General features: G+C 51.8%; 2 protein-coding genes across 4 annotated transcripts; both read left to right on the plus strand.

The window, feature by feature from the left end:
- The first annotated feature begins 695 nt into the window (after window positions 1–695).
- Gapdhs (glyceraldehyde-3-phosphate dehydrogenase, spermatogenic) lies at window positions 696–12,439 on the plus strand. 3 transcript variants are annotated; one of them, XM_059275761.1, is made up of 11 exons: window positions 696–805; window positions 3,167–3,362; window positions 5,213–5,309; window positions 5,476–5,582; window positions 9,135–9,225; window positions 9,310–9,428; window positions 9,833–9,914; window positions 10,199–10,350; window positions 10,482–10,644; window positions 12,056–12,153; window positions 12,241–12,439. In XM_059275761.1, exons 1-11 carry the CDS (start codon window positions 727–729, stop codon window positions 12,311–12,313), a joined length of 1,257 nt encoding a protein of 418 aa, XP_059131744.1. In that variant the 5' UTR covers window positions 696–726; the 3' UTR covers window positions 12,314–12,439. The 3 variants fall into 3 exon arrangements, with proteins under 3 accessions (XP_059131744.1, XP_059131751.1, XP_059131758.1); XM_059275768.1 differs by lacking the exon at window positions 696–805 and adding an exon at window positions 1,130–1,292; XM_059275775.1 differs by lacking the exon at window positions 696–805 and adding an exon at window positions 1,812–1,993.
- A 220-nt stretch (window positions 12,440–12,659) lies between these two features.
- Window positions 12,660–14,501, plus strand: Tmem147 (transmembrane protein 147). The gene is made up of 7 exons (XM_059275921.1): window positions 12,660–12,885; window positions 12,958–13,027; window positions 13,526–13,585; window positions 13,669–13,805; window positions 13,928–14,012; window positions 14,108–14,229; window positions 14,313–14,501. Exons 1-7 carry the CDS (start codon window positions 12,809–12,811, stop codon window positions 14,434–14,436), a joined length of 675 nt encoding a protein of 224 aa, XP_059131904.1. The 5' UTR covers window positions 12,660–12,808; the 3' UTR covers window positions 14,437–14,501.
- Window positions 14,502–15,135: the final 634 nt, after the last annotated feature.

Consider the following 15,135-nt stretch of genomic DNA (forward strand, 5'->3'; position numbering starts at 1 on the left):
CAGAGCGAGTTCCAGGACAGGCACCAAAACTACACAGAGAAAGCCTATCTCCAAAAAAAAAAAAAAAAAAAAAAAAAGTCCCTCTACATATGTTTTGCCTGCATATATGTATGTGCAGCACATGATTGTAGTATCTGAATAGGCCAGAAGAGGGCATCAGATCCCCTTAGAACTGGAGTTACAGATGGTTGTAAACCACTGTGGGTGCTGGGAACTGAAGCCAAATCAGCTATAAGAGCAGCAAGTGCTCTTAATGGATGGCCCATCTCTGCAGCCTATACCCTTCCTATCATCTATCTATCTATCTATCTATCTATCTATCTATCTATCTATCTATCTATCTATCTACCATCTATCATTTATCTATCTATCTATCTATCTATCTATCTACCATCTATCATTTATCTATCTATCTATCTATCTATCTACCTATCATCTATCATCTGTCTATCTACCTACTTACCTACCTACTATCTGTGCATCTGTCTCTATTTTGAAGCCCACACTGATTCGTACTGCCAATAGATGCATGGGTATGGGATCACCCAGCAGTGTTTGGTGTACAACCCAAAGGAAAACTGATTCATCCTTTCCCTGTCTGCAGCTCCTGAGCTAGGGGTTGGTTGGGGCTTGTGGGCCCCTCCCCCATCATGAGAATGTTGACTGCCTTGATCTTGGGCAGGCAAGCGTGCCTGCTGCTGAGTTCGGGACTGCGGCTGTCCTGTCATGTCAGGGAGAAGCTGTTTCCATGCTGTCCTCCCAGACCTCTGGATCCTAGAGTATCTCCTTCCTCTCCTCCGCCTGGGTGAGAAGAGCTACTCATAAACCCCTGGGAACCCAGGTAGCCAAGGGGAGACTTGGGAGGGACTTCCTAGGCCTTTCCAGACACTGGGAGAGCCAGGGAACCTCCTCAGAGATCCAGGACCGCAAGGCGCAGGTGGACCGGGGGAGGGAGGAAGGGAGACAGCAGCATGAACAGCTGTGTGAGCTCAGCAGATTCCACTCTAGATGTCAGAGTGTGGCCCTGAAATACCACAGGAAGTGTGAGATTCCCAGAGGCCTCTGCGGGCTAAGGTCTCCAGCCTGCACACCACTTCCTCTGTGATGTCACTGGACAATGTGACATCATCGAAGGCTCTGGAGACATAACCCAGCCCCGGGGAGCCTCAGCCCTCAGTACCATCTCAGAGGGGCCCAAGGCAGCCGGGTCTTAAGACCTTAGGCCATGTCAAAACGTGATGTCGTCCTCACCAACGTCACTGTTGTCCAGCTACTGAGGCAGACATGTCCAGGTGAGGACAGCCTTCGGGAGTGACCCTGGGAAGAGGAGGAAAGTGTAGTCTGGGAGTCAATACACCCTCATACAGGATGCTCAGAGTCCTGAGACCCTCCTGCCACCAAAATGCTGATTGCTACGTGCCCTGGAGGAGCAGGCCAGGGGGCAGGAGGAGGGGAGCCCTTGAGGAAGCTTCCAGACCTCTTTCCTCCAGGAGTCCTTCCCTTCCCACTCATCTCCTTCCTCACCCAGAGCTTCTGCACAGGAGACCCCGGGGAGGGGGGAAGGGGAGGGGGGGAGGAGAGAGGGGAGGGGAGGAGGGGGGAGGGGAGAGGAGAGAGGAGAGTGAGAGGGGAGGGGAGGAAATAGGAGGGGGACATTGTGACATCATCAAAGGCTCTGAAGACATAACCAGCCCCAGGGAGCCTCATGCCTCAGTATCATTTCAGAGGAGCCCAAGGCAGCCAGGTCTTAAGACCTAGAGAGAGGAGGGGAGGGGAGGGGAGAGGAAAGGAGAGAGGGGAGAGGAGGGGAGAGAGGGAAGAGAGGGAACAGGAGAGAGGAGAGAAAATATTCTTGGGCCTCAGTATTGCCCAACTAAGTCTGATTTTTTTTAGAAAGAGGCCTCCCTGGGTGAGTCTTATCTTTAGAATAGGTTGGAGCTCACAGAACTAGATCTATTATCAGATCAAGAAATCATCTTTGAAATATTAACATGTAAGAGTGCTGTGTACCGAACTAGGCGAGCAATTGTTTAATTAATTGTTTAATTGATTTACCCCAGCACTGAAACAGGGGAGGGGCCCTGGATTTACCCCAGCACTGAAACAGAGGAGGGGCCCTGGATTTACCCCGGCACTGAAACGGGGGAGGGGGGGCCTGGATTTACCCCAGCACTGAAACGGGGGAGGGGGGGGCTGTAAAGCCACACCACTGTAGTCACAGCGTTGTGGAGGGTGAGGCACAAGGACCAATAGCTTGAGTCCAGCCTGGGTTAGCCCCTGTCTCAAGAAGGAGGAAGGGAAAGAAAGGGACAGCGAGGGATATAATATGTGTGGGATATTTTATCCTCATTTCACAGAGTAAGAAACTGAATCACAGAAAATACGTCCTCATGTAACTGCTAAACACTCACACACTGAAACTGAAGTTAGGGAGAAATCCTGGCACATACCTTGTGTTGTTGTTTTGTTTTGTTTTTTGAGACAGGGTTTCTCTGTGTAGCCCTGGCTGTCCTGGAACTCTCTCTGTAGACTATGCTGGCTTTGAATTGACAGAGATTCTCTGGGATTAAATGTGTGGCCCGCCACACCTGGCTACCTGGCACACGTTTGACCTCGGTGCGCTCTCTCTCGTTCTCTGGCTTGAGGGGTTTGGGAAAGAGACACTAGGCCACACAGCTGGCCCCTAGAAAGCCAAACTTTCTCCTCTTTAAAAAAGAAAAAAGAGCCGGGCGGTGGTGGCACACGCCTTTAATCCCAGCACTCGGGAGGCAGAGCCAGGCGGATCTCTGTGAGTTCGAGGCCAGCCTGGGCTACCAAGTGAGTTCCAGGAAAGGCGCAAAGCTACACAGAGAAACCCTGTCTCAAAGAACCAAAAAAAAAAAAGAAAAAAGAAAAAAGAAATTGGCATTTGTGTGTGTGTGTGTGTGTGTGTGTGTGTGTGTGTGTGTGTATCTGTGTGTCTGTGTGCACATGCTCCCATATGGGAGGCACTCTCACACATTTGTACGTGTGTGGAGGCGGAGATCAGGATCCCAGCACTCACACGCAGGTCAGGAGTGGCAGGGGCAGTCACCATCACCCATTGCACCATCTCATCCATCCCCATATCCTGAATGGAGTGACCCAGCTCACCACCCCCTTTCCGGACCCTCTCTGCTCCCCACAGTGATTAGATCGCCACTCCCACCATGTCCACCTGAGCCCAAAATTGAGGAGCCGCCGCCTAAGGTCGAGAATCCGCCGCCTAAGGTCGAGAGTCCGCCGCCGCCGCCGCCACCTCGGCCAGAGCCTGTCAAAGAAGCACCCCCCGTTCCTCCACCGCCCAAAAAGCCAATGAGAGAGCTGACAGTGGGCATCAATGGGTGAGTCCGCCCCACCTGAGTTGAGCTGACAGTGGGCATCAATGGGTGAGTCCGCCTCACCTGAGTTGACGCTGGAGCCAGCCCCAGAGGCTGACACTGTGGCCGCCTCCGGTCACCATGGGCTGGGGGCATCTTCCCTCCTCTCACTGGGCCAGCAAGGGCAAGCCAGTCCTTGGAGAACTCACTTCTAAGAGACAGTATTCAGATACAGGCCCGAGGCAGTTGAGGCTGCAGTGGAGACCTGACCAAGGCCCGGGAGGGAAGCAAAGGCTGGCCACAGGAAACCTCTGGGAAGAGACATGGGAGTGAGGCTAAGTGACAAAAAGCATCGCGGAAAGTCCTCAAGGTCGTGGGGCAAGCAAGTGTCCTAGCATGGGAGGGACATGCTTTGTATATTCAGAGACAGCAGGAAATCTGCACAGCTGTAAGGACAATTGGGGTGGGGGTGGGGGTAGAGAGTCCTTTAAGACCTGAGGCACGATGGTAAGGAATATAGCTCTCATTTAACACAGAGAGGTGTGAAGTTTCCCTGGATCCACCCAGCTACGGGAGTGAGAACGGGGCATTAGCAAGGTATGGTGGTGTGTCTAGAACACTAGCAACTAGGGAGGCTAAAGCAGGACTCCCAAATCCAAGGCCAACCTGAGCTATGTATTGCGAGTTCCAGGCTAGTCTGGGCTACAGAGTGAGATCCTGTCTCAAAAAATACAGAACAAAACAATATGAAAAGGAGCTGGAGGCTGGGAGGAATAGCACACACCTTTGATGCTGGCAGAGGCAGAGGGGCAGAGAGGCAGAGAGGAGAGTGTCAAGAGAGGCAGAGGCAGAGGCAGAGGCAGGCAGATCTCTGCGAGTTCCAGGCCAACCAGGGCTACCCAGTGAGACCCTGTCTCAAACAGAAAAACAAAGGAGGTACAGGGGGTGAGGGTGAAGGTATATAAATTGGTGGTAGAGTACTGTCTAGCGTGCGCAAAGCCCTGGGTTTGGTCTCCAGCACCACACACACACAAAAGTAATACAAATAAAAATGAAAATAGAAAATAAAAAGGAATGGAGGAAGAGGAAGAGGAAGAGGGGAGGAGGGGAGCGGAGGGAAGGAGGGAAGGAAAAGGGAAGGAAATGAATGAACGGGGTGGGTGAGGCTGGAAAATGGAAGTACAGGTTAAGAGCTGAGCAATCTCACCTGGGCAAGAGATGAGACACACAGAAGTGGCCACTTCCCACACCCACACCGAGGACCTAGACCCCTTGAGAGAGCTTCACGATGTCTCAGTCTGTTTTCAGTGGCTATCACTCAACACCTGATACTGGGTCATTTCAAAGAAAAGAGATTTCTTACAGTCTGGAGACTGGGGGAGTCCAACATTGGGATGAAGCATCTGGTGGGAGCCTCCTCACCCATGGGGACTCTGCAGAGTCCTAAGTGCACTAACGGCATGTCCGATAGAGTCAGGGCCAGCTTCCGGGTCTCTCTCCTCATAAAGCCACTAACACCACCCTAGGGGCCCCACCCTCCGGACTAAATTTAAACTTAATACCACGAGAGGATTAGAAATGATCTGTGTTTATGTGTGTGTGTGCATGCATGTATTCGTGTGTAGGTCAAAGGACAACTTGCAGGAGTCAGGTCTCTTCTTCCGCCATGTGGGTCCCAAGGATAGAAACTGAGGATGTCAGGCTCGGCAGCAAGTGCCTTTACCCCCTGAGCCACCTCGCCAGCCCTCAGTTTCCATCCTTTTAATACGCGCAATGGTTCAAAGTTCAACATGAACTTGATGGGACACTGACACCACATCCCTGTCACCCTGCTCCCATACCCATGCCCTATTTTATATGTTCCTGCTGGACAGATTTGGACGCATTGGCCGTCTGGTGTTACGAGTCTGCATGGAGAAGGGCATTAAGGTGGTGGCAGTGAACGATCCATTCATTGACCCAGAATACATGGTGAGTAGCAGGGCGGAGAGAGGGACCGGCAAGAGTGGCACCTGAGTTGGGGAGAGGGTTCCAAGAGCTGTGTGGAAAGCCTTGCAGAATCTTCCCCAGGGTGGGGACTTCTCTGGGGTTGCTGGCTCTGCCACCTAAGATGAGGACCCTGTTCTGTCTACTGCAGGTATACATGTTCAAATATGACTCTGTGCATGGGAGATACAAAGGAAGCGTGGAACAAAAGGATGGAAGACTAGTTGTGGATAACGCTGAGATCCAAGTGTACCAGTGGTAAGGCCTGAATGTCTCACACACCATGAAGTGGGGAGGTTGTCATCCCATGCTACAGCTAAACTATGTGTGCATGCCTCTAGGTACTGTTTAGAGAGAGGGTCTCAGGAAGCTCTCTGATTCCTACAACAATTAAGAACAGCCCATGGTTTTTAGTGTTTTGTATCTAACACACATCTGCATGTGTTCTCTTGGGTATATGGGTTCACTGTGCCTTGTCTCCTGCTTCCCCTGAGCCATCAACCACCCCCCTCTCTATGGCAATTGAGCCAGCTCCTACCCAGCATCCCCTGAAGCCTTTTGAATCCTCCACCTAACCCCCCATGCTCCTCAGCACCCCAAATAAGGCTCCAGCTCCCAGTGTACACCATGCACTATGCATCCCACCCTGCAGTCTCTCTGTGCCTCATCTGCCACCTTGGTCATCACCTCTGGGGACCCTGGGCCTGCACCTCTTACACATAAACAAGGCCAACTTCATAGTGCCTACCTCACACAGCTTCTGCTGATGGGATGTTCCACAATTTGCAGATAGATTCAAAATCTATATATCAGACAGTAGCATGCCAGGTGTGGGGTATACACTCATAACCCAGGCACTTGGAAGGCTGAGACAGGAGGATTACTCAAGTTCTAGGTCAGCCTGGAGCTACATAATAAAATTCTGTCTCCAGGAAAAATAAACAATGACATGTTACTTGCACACCCTAAGAAACCAACCCTCTGTAGCCCCATGCAAGGTCTTCTGGCTCCTGCTCAGGCAGAACACTCACAGCTTCCCTTTTAACTTACTGAGGTATAACTAAGTTTGGAGGGACTGACGGGAGGTAGGTACTAGGGTGTCCGGGAAAACAGAAGCTGCTTGCCCTGAGTTTGAAATCATGACCCCAAGAGCAATTCCAGTGGGTCAGCTTATCAATCACCCTAAGTCCCTCTGCATCTGTCTGAGCATTGCCAGCGCTGCTCCCCCACCCCACCCCACTCCCCACAACACCCCCACTCCCATACTGCTGGAGAATGAATGGCCTGATAGCCACACTTTCAGTTTTGAAAAAGTTTATAAATTATATATGGCAAGCCAAAGTCAAAAAATAAACAGCAAGGGATGGATAGATAGATAGCAAAATGTCAAATCAAGTGCTCAAAACATCTGGTGGAAATCAACTGGGGATAACCCAAGAAGATTCAGTTCCCAGGCAGGGCTGGTGGAGCTTCTAAGTAAAAGAACAGACGGTAAGAGAGAGCGATGAGACATGGTCTAGTCAAGGGCTCACAACACCCAGCAGAGAATGACTGGGGAAGTGGAGGTTGGAGCTCCTGACAGCTTTCTCTCATGGCACAGCTTGTATACCAAGGGATAAACACTAGTAACCTCCGTTCTCAGGGACTGTGCTCTTACCCTTGGGCTATTTTACTGGTCTCTTCTCTTCTGTCACAGAGAGGAGAGGGGTCAGTCCATCCCTGGACAAGGGGTCTTGAAGAACGTTTAACATAAACGTGCTTGGGTCTTGAGCCAGCTTCTCAGTGAGCCCAAACAGCACGTGACAACCTGCCAATGGAATATACAATACAGTTGCCTTCCCACCCATGCAACTGAGTGAACGAATCTTCAGAACAGACCTGTAGGCATGAGGGGCTGGACCAACTCAAGTATCGTTTCAGGAACTGAAGTACTCCTAGCTTGAAAGCCAGAAAACGCGTGCATCAGATAAAGGCTACCTGGGCCAGTCGGTGAATGGTGTGGGCTGACGGAGCAGAGGGAGAAAGGAAGGAGCCATGTTGTCCAGAGAAGAGAGGGGAGCTTGTGCATTCATTCATTCCCACACTGTAGCTAACTGGGGGCAGAACCTCGGGCTGGCTAGCCTGTGCTCCCAGCCTGCTGTCACCGCTGTCCCGACACAGGCTTTTCTGAAAAATGAACACAGTGGTGGTGAACAGATAATTACCTTAGACTGAAGGCTCCCGACAGCTTAGTGTCCATGTGCAGAGTGACTGAAAAGAAGAAGATGGGGCTAGGCAGTCAGCTCAGCAGTGGAATATGCTCCTCTATGTATAACGGCCTGGCATCAGTCCTCAGCACCACAACAATCAAATGAACATGCATCAGTCGGTGCTGCAGACAGTTCAGCAGTTAAGACCACAAATTGCCCTTTCAGAGGACCCAAGTTCAATTCCCAGAACTCCCAAAAGTGGCTCATAACCTCCTGTAACTACAGCTCCAGAGGATCCAACAACTCTCTCTCTTTCTCTCCTCTCCTCCCCACCCCCTCTCTCTCACACACGTGCACACACACACACACACACACACACACACACAAACACACACACAGAGGACTTAAAATAAGTTATTTTAAAATGTTTAAATATAGCCAGGTAGTGGTGGTGTACATCTTTAATCCCAGCACTCGGGAGGCAAAGTCAGGTAGATCTCTGTGAGTTCAAGGCCAGCCTGGTCTACAAAGTGAGTTCCAGGGCAGCCAAGGCTACACAGAGAAACCCTGTCTCAAAAAAAAAAAAAAAAAGTTTAACTAGATACTGATTGATTAAATTCTTATGGCAGAAACAGATCCAGTCATGTGGTATGGAATGATCCAGAAGTAGAGCCAGAAGCAATTGTAAGAACAAACCTCCCTGTCACATGATAAATTCCATGGGGGACAAGCCCACAGATGGAGTAAGCACCCAAGGAAGGGTGCTTGACAAGTTTCAAACAAAAACATTTGGGGAATATCAGGGCGAAACTGGTCGTGATGGTGCTTGTGCACTCGGCAGGCTGAGGCAGGAGGATCCCTGAAGCTGCAGACCAGACTGGGTTGCGTAAGACACGACCACCAACCAACCAACCAAAACCAAGTGAAAATGCAGACTGTAAGAGAGGAGCAGAAAGCCTCTGGGGGAGGGGGGTGTTCTAGTGTCAAGGACTGGTCACCGCCTGGCCACAGGGTCCTTCAACTGTAGTCTTCCCACGAGCTGTTGTCTGACGTGGGTGTCTGTCCTTGGGGTCTTCCCAAGGACATCAATGGTGATGGCAAAAGGCTACAAGGGTTCGCGTGAAGTGGTCAGAGCTGGGGACCAGAAAGGAGCATTGCCAGTTCTGGTCTCTCTTGGGCATTGTCAGAGTAGTTCCTGAGGGTGTAAGAGCCAGAGCTGAAGATGTCAGTCTGTCTAGACACTGCAGGGTTAGCAGACAAGAACAGAAGAGCTGACGGGCAGTGGTGGCACATACCTTCAATTCTAGCACTCAGGAGGCAGAAGCAATCTCTTGGTTTGAGGCCAGCCTGGTCTACAGAGTGAGTTTCAGGACAACCAGGGCCACACAGAGAAACCCTATCTCGAATGCCCCCCCCCAAAAAAAAGAAAGAAAAGGAAAAAAGGAAGGAAGGAGAAGAAAGGGAGAGTGGTTGGTGTGGGCCTGCAGGAGGGCACCAACCTGGAGCAGGCAGGTATAAATGGAGTTATCGAATGGGTGTTAGCAGGTCAAGGCACCAAAGCCTCTTGGCTTGCCTGATACCCAAGGAAGGAAGACTGACCCAGCCTTCCCACTACCCACAGCAAAGACCCCAAAGACATCCCTTGGAGTTCCGTAGGGTGTCCCTATGTGGTGGAGTCCACAGGCGTATACCTGTCCATGGAGGCAGCTTCGGTGAGTGGGGGAGAGTGCCCATACCTGTCTAGGAAGAGGGGGCAGTGGTGCTTGGAGACCCTAACCCTTGTACTCTATTACTAGGCACACATCACAGCCGGTGCCCAGCGTGTGGTAGTCACTGCGCCCTCCCCTGATGCACCCATGTTGGTCATGGGTGTGAATGAGAAGGACTATAACCCTGGCACTATGAACATTGTCAGGTACCTGGGCTGACAGCCATCCTTGAACATGTGGGTGGTACCAGCAGACATGCCAGGCTATAGCACAGGGAACACTTTCTCCCCACCCCAATTCCACTAGATCTCTGGAGTCTTTCAGATCAACTTTCTCCCACTTATCAGTCCCTAAATTCCAAGTCCTCGTGTTAATTTCACCATGAAACTACTAGGAATGTTCAGTATCTAGAGGACATGCCTAAGCAGCATTCCCCAGTGGCACTTCCAATGGCTCTTTTATCTCATGGCACTCCCATTCCCATCCCATGGCATCCCCAGGAAGCCCTCCCCCCTCCATCCTCACATCTCACAAAGCCAGACCTGGTTAAGTAAGAGTAAGGGTGGGGAGGTGGCTCTGCCACTCATCTGGCACACCATGGTCGTTCCAGCAATGCATCCTGTACCACCAACTGCCTGGCCCCCCTCGCAAAGGTTATTCATGAACGCTTTGGGATCGTGGAAGGGCTAATGGTGAGTTGGGGCAGAAAGGATGGCAGGGAGACCAACCCCTTCTTCCCGGGCCTGCTTAAGTTAGGAGTTAGCAGGGAGAGTGGCTTGGGAAGGAAGCCCACCAGCAGGGGCACCCTTTGAAATGCTCTGACAAGGACAGGCCCTGGCCTCCAGGCACCCTTCCTATGATCTGTGGTGGTGGCCCTGTTAGCCTCCATACCTAGACCACCTCCCAAGTCCTAGAAGAAAGAGGAATGAGAGCTTAGGAGCAAGAAGGCTTCATCTTGATCCTCTTGTTCCCCAAGACCACAGTCCATTCCTACACAGCCACTCAGAAGACAGTGGACGGGCCATCCAAGAAGGATTGGCGAGGTGGCCGCGGTGCTCACCAGAACATCATCCCATCCTCCACTGGGGCTGCCAGTGCTGTAGGCAAAGTCATTCCAGAGCTCAAAGGGTATGAGGATACAATGCTGTAACCAGGGCGGGGACATACCCTAGGAGGACCTCACAGGTCCCAAGGCAAGGGGCGAATGGAAACAGAAGTCCCTGCGCTCTGACTCCCACCTTTACTGTGAAATTCTCCAGGAAGTTAACGGGAATGGCATTCCGGGTGCCAACCCCAAACGTATCTGTTGTGGACCTGACCTGCCGCCTGGCCCAGCCTGCCTCCTACTCAGCTATCAAGGAGGCTGTAAAAGCAGCAGCCAAAGGGCCTTTGGCTGGCATCCTTGCTTACACAGAGGACCAGGTAAGGACTGAGGAAACATTAGGGGAACCCCTGGGAGAATGAGGAGTCCCACTCACCATGGAACTATTATGCATGGGCCAAAATAGGAATTACAGGCCAGCTGGGCGTCACGGAGCACACTCAAGGAGGTGAGTCTCTGAGTTCCAGGCCAGCCAAGGTTACATAATGAGACCCTGTCTCAAAAACAGACACACAAAACCCGCAGGCCAGGGAAAGTAGGTCTTTTTGCCTGTGTGCCTTGACACTGTGCTGCCTTGATCTACCAATGTTGTTTTTCCTCACCACAATGACCAGAAGTCACTCATGTAACCTACAGCACATGCTGTCCAAGAAAATAGTAACTTAAGAACTAACTCCCTATGGAGCTTTTACTATCCAGGGCCTGGCGTACAGAGGTGCTTAATACACGCTTAGCGAACAAAAGACACCAGTTCTTATTTTTAAAATTTTTTTCCTCAGGGTTTAGGCCAGGTCAGACGCCTTTCCTGGGAGCAGACTTCACAAGTGCCATCTGCTAGGCTCGGGGGTGGTGGAGGAACGCACACCTTCAATCCTAGCAGTCAGGAGGCAGAGGCAGGCAGATTTCTGTGAGTTTGAGGCCAGCCTGGTCTACAGAGCGAGTTCCAGAGCAACAAAGAGACCCAGTATCAAAAAAAAAAAAAAAAAAAAAAAAAGTTATCTCAGTTCTGCAGTTCCCGCAGGTCTGCCCTCAAGTGCCAAGATGTCATCTGAATGGTTCAAATCAAATCAGTCCAATGCCAAAAAACCCTCCTGTGTCCTTAAGGGCTGCAACTCTGAGAGTCTGTGCCAGTAGCTGCTCCTACTTCTTCAGATCCTACTCATAAGACCCAGGCTCATGCCATCCACTGCTTGCATGTAATGTTTCTTGGAACAGCATTAGGACAATGTGGTCTGAGTCATGTGCCTCCCACCCACCCACCCCGCCCTGTGTACCTGTGTGGATGCATGGGGAAATGTGTACAGGTACATGAGTAGTGGTGATACATGTGTGGAGGCATGAAATTGACATGTCTTATTTCACTCCACTTATTTACTGAGGCAAGCTGTAACTGTACCTTGCCAATTTCAGCTAGTCTAGCTAGCCATCTTGCCCCAGGGATCTTCGGTCTGGATCTGGAATGCTGGGATTACAGGTGTCCACCACATGCCCAACCTTTGAGTTTCCAAACTCAGATGCTCACACTTATGTGACAAGCACTTTTACCCACTGAACCATCCCCCCAACCTATGTCTTTTCTGATAATCCCCGAGACATCTTGTCACCAACACAAAAGAACTCTATCCAATATGCCAGATGACTGAATGACAATGTGGTCTGAGAGTCAAGTCTGGGCTTCTGGAGGTCCTTACTGTGCTACATGCTACATTTATCTTTGAAATTGTCACCTAGGTGGTCTCCACGGACTTTATCGGCGATCCTCATTCGTCCATCTTCGATGCTAGGGCAGGCATTGCCCTCAATGACAACTTCGTTAAGCTCATTTCCTGGTAAAGGGGAAAGATGCCGGAAGATAGTGGGAGAGGCTAGCAGGAGGGCACACACACACACTGATGCCTCCTTCCTCCCCTCCCCAGGTACGACAACGAATATGGCTACAGTAACCGAGTGGTCGACCTCATCCGCTACATGTTTAGCCTGGAGAAGTAACCCGGAAGACCCCTCCTTTCTTCTCCGAGCACCTCACATTCTCCCCTCTGGTCCCCTTAGAAGGAGGTCGCGTGGCTCTCGCGGCACCGCGGAGTCAACAATGAAATAAAAACCAATGCGCGCACAGCTTCGTCCTCTTGTCTCTGCGCCGATCACCGTGCGTTTGGGGTCGGGTTCTCGGATAAGCGAGAAAGAGGTGACGCTTGGTTTCGAGCCGGGTACCACTTAGGGAGAGCAAACGCATCTCTGCCATGGAGGGCAGGTGCTGCCCTCAATAGCGTCAGGCTCTGGAAGCCCGGCAGCGGGGCAGGCGATGGGCGCTCTGACGTCATGGCGCGCGACGTGCCAGGCCGGACTACAACTCCCATAAGACCGCGCGCGGGCCACGGCAATCAGGTGGGCGCCAGGCCCGGGTGCCGGCGAGGCCGAGACCCCTTGCCCAGAGGAGGCGCCGCCGGGCGAGTTCCGCGCTGGCGGGACCGGGCGGCCGGCGTCATGACCCTGTTCCACTTCGGGAACTGCTTTGCCCTCGCCTACTTTCCCTATTTCATCACGTACAAGTGCAGCGGCCTGTGAGTGCAGGGCGGGCGCGGGGCGGAGAGGGTGCGGGTCCTGGGCCGACCCCTCACCGCCCACTTCTTCAGGTCCGAGTACAACGCCTTCTGGAAATGTGTCCAGGCCGGGGTCACCTACCTCTTTGTGCAGCTATGCAAGGTGAGGGACTCCGGGACTCCACGTGTTTGGCCTCCAGGCATTCCAGACCTCAGGGACCCGGATCTGCTGCTGTTGCGCTCCATGGGACCACCCTTGAGACAAAGCTTAGGGACTGTGCCCGAATACCTTAGAAGGGGTGGAAGCCCAGGAGAGTCCTTGATGCAACTTTTTCTTAGCACTTTCGGTAAAACTGAGAAAACCCCTTAAGTGTTGGCTAAGTGATATTTCACCCACAGGGTGTCGCATGGTGCTGCTTACGCTAGGCATGCTTTCACTCCGGCATTTCTAGACTTCAGATTCCCATGTGAACTTCTAGACTTCTCGGGAACCGGGCATCTGCTCTCTGTCCCCCCTGCTCTTGTGATCTTGCCACTTCCACCCGGCATAACCCCAGAACCCAGCGTTCAGCCCTCCTCTTGCAACTCAATCACTGTCCACAATGTCCGCGTAGTTTTATTGCCCTCACCTTCAGGTGACCTTCCCACTTTCTTTTCTCAGATGCTGTTCTTGGCCACTTTCTTCCCCACCTGGGAAGGTGGCATCTATGACTTCATTGGGGTGAGTTGGACACGGGAGGGGCAGGGAGTGCAGGAGTGTGTTCACCTGGCCCCTGTGTTCACTCGTCTCTACCTGACCCACAGGAATTCATGAAAGCCAGTGTGGATGTGGCAGACCTGATAGGCCTAAACCTTGTCATGTCCCGGAATGCAGGCAAGGGGGAATACAAGATCATGGTTGCTGCCCTGGGCTGGGCCACTGCTGAGCTCATTATGTCCCGGTGTGTGGAGCAGCCTGGAGCCTAGGCTTCTGGGTCTCACGGGAGTGCTGGAGGGTGGGGATCAGAGTCTGGGTGTTCAGGGGGTCTGGGTACTAGAGAGTCCCTCCCTTTGCCTTCCTCAGCTGCATTCCTCTCTGGGTGGGAGCCCGAGGCATTGAATTTGACTGGAAATACATCCAGATGAGCATTGACTCCAACATCAGTCTGGTATGCAGTCTTGTCCATACCCACATTTATGCTGTTAACCATACTTCTCCCCCAAACTTGGCCCCAACTTGCCACTTCCTTCCCTCCTCCTGCAGGTCCACTACATCGTGGCAGCAGCCCAGGTCTGGATGATAACACGCTATGACTTGTACCACACCTTCCGGCCTGCAGTTCTCTTCTTGATGTTTCTTAGTGTCTACAAGGCCTTTGTCATGGAGTGAGCCGGCTGGGGTTTGAGGCTGGGTTCAACTGGGGGTGTGTTTTCTCTTTCCATTCCTCATTGTGGTTTTTTCCCCACAGGACCTTTGTCCATCTTTGTTCCTTGGGCAGCTGGACAGCACTGCTGGCCCGGGCAGTAGTGACAGGACTGCTGGCCCTTAGCACCCTGGCCCTGTATGTTGCTGTTGTCAATGTACACTCCTAGCTTGGTGGCCCAGGTGTTGAGGTACCTTTTTGCTGCCTCTCTCCAGATTTTAGTGAAGTAAACGGTGTTTGGAAAGTTTTTTGTGCGTCCATTTCTCTCTCAGAAATGAATCCTAGGACTATGTCACTTAGGTCCCACAGAGCCTGTCTGGCTTTGGAACCAGGGAGACAAGCCGGCCAGACCTGGTTTCCCCATGGGTGCTTGAGGGCTTGATAATTGTTTAATAAGCTAAGGAATGGGCACACTAGAGTTGGAGAGGAGGATTTGGGTGGAGGAGAATTCCTCCTCTCCTCACAGCTTGATCTGAGCCCTCTTCCATGTGGAGCCTTCCCTGGGTTGGCTACCTCCAACACTCAGCCCCTCCTTCCCCACTCTGATCCATCGGCTGTGTGACAGCTAGGGGGCTGATTTGAAACCTGTCTAGGTCACCATCCTCGGCTTGTAACTCTGGTGCTTCATTGTACAGTTGATAGTAGCCTATGCCCTTGCCCTTGATATATCTAGAGCTGCCCCTTGGAATGATTTCCCTAGTCAAATTCCTATAATCATGTAAGCCACAGGCCACTATGAAGAGTTCCTTGATTCTGAGCTTCTCCATGCTTCAACTCAGTTCTGCAGCCTTCAGCTTAAATCCTGGCCTAAGTCTCTTAAAGTGGAGTTCTGAGTCAGCTAAATAGCCACATAGCACCCGAGCCCACC

The sequence above is a fragment of the Peromyscus eremicus genome, chromosome 1 (genome assembly GCF_949786415.1).
Source record: "Peromyscus eremicus chromosome 1, PerEre_H2_v1, whole genome shotgun sequence".
Lineage (NCBI taxonomy): Eukaryota > Metazoa > Chordata > Mammalia > Rodentia > Cricetidae > Peromyscus > Peromyscus eremicus.

Bases quoted from the DNA above. Each gene is read 5' to 3' on its own strand.
- Gapdhs (XM_059275761.1), top strand. From the start codon at position 727: ATGTCAGGGAGAAGCTGTTTCCATGCTGTCCTCCCAGACCTCTGGATC. The intron at 5,310-5,475 runs GTGAGTAGCAGG...TGTCTACTGCAG, and splicing joins TCATTGACCCAGAATACATG to GTATACATGTTCAAATATGA. The intron at 9,226-9,309 runs GTGAGTGGGGGA...CTCTATTACTAG, and splicing joins TGTCCATGGAGGCAGCTTCG to GCACACATCACAGCCGGTGC.
- Tmem147 (XM_059275921.1), top strand. From the start codon at position 12,809: ATGACCCTGTTCCACTTCGGGAACTGCTTTGCCCTCGCCTACTTTCCC. The intron at 13,806-13,927 runs GTGTGTGGAGCA...TGCCTTCCTCAG, and splicing joins GCTGAGCTCATTATGTCCCG to CTGCATTCCTCTCTGGGTGG. The intron at 14,230-14,312 runs GTGAGCCGGCTG...TTTTCCCCACAG, and splicing joins TACAAGGCCTTTGTCATGGA to GACCTTTGTCCATCTTTGTT.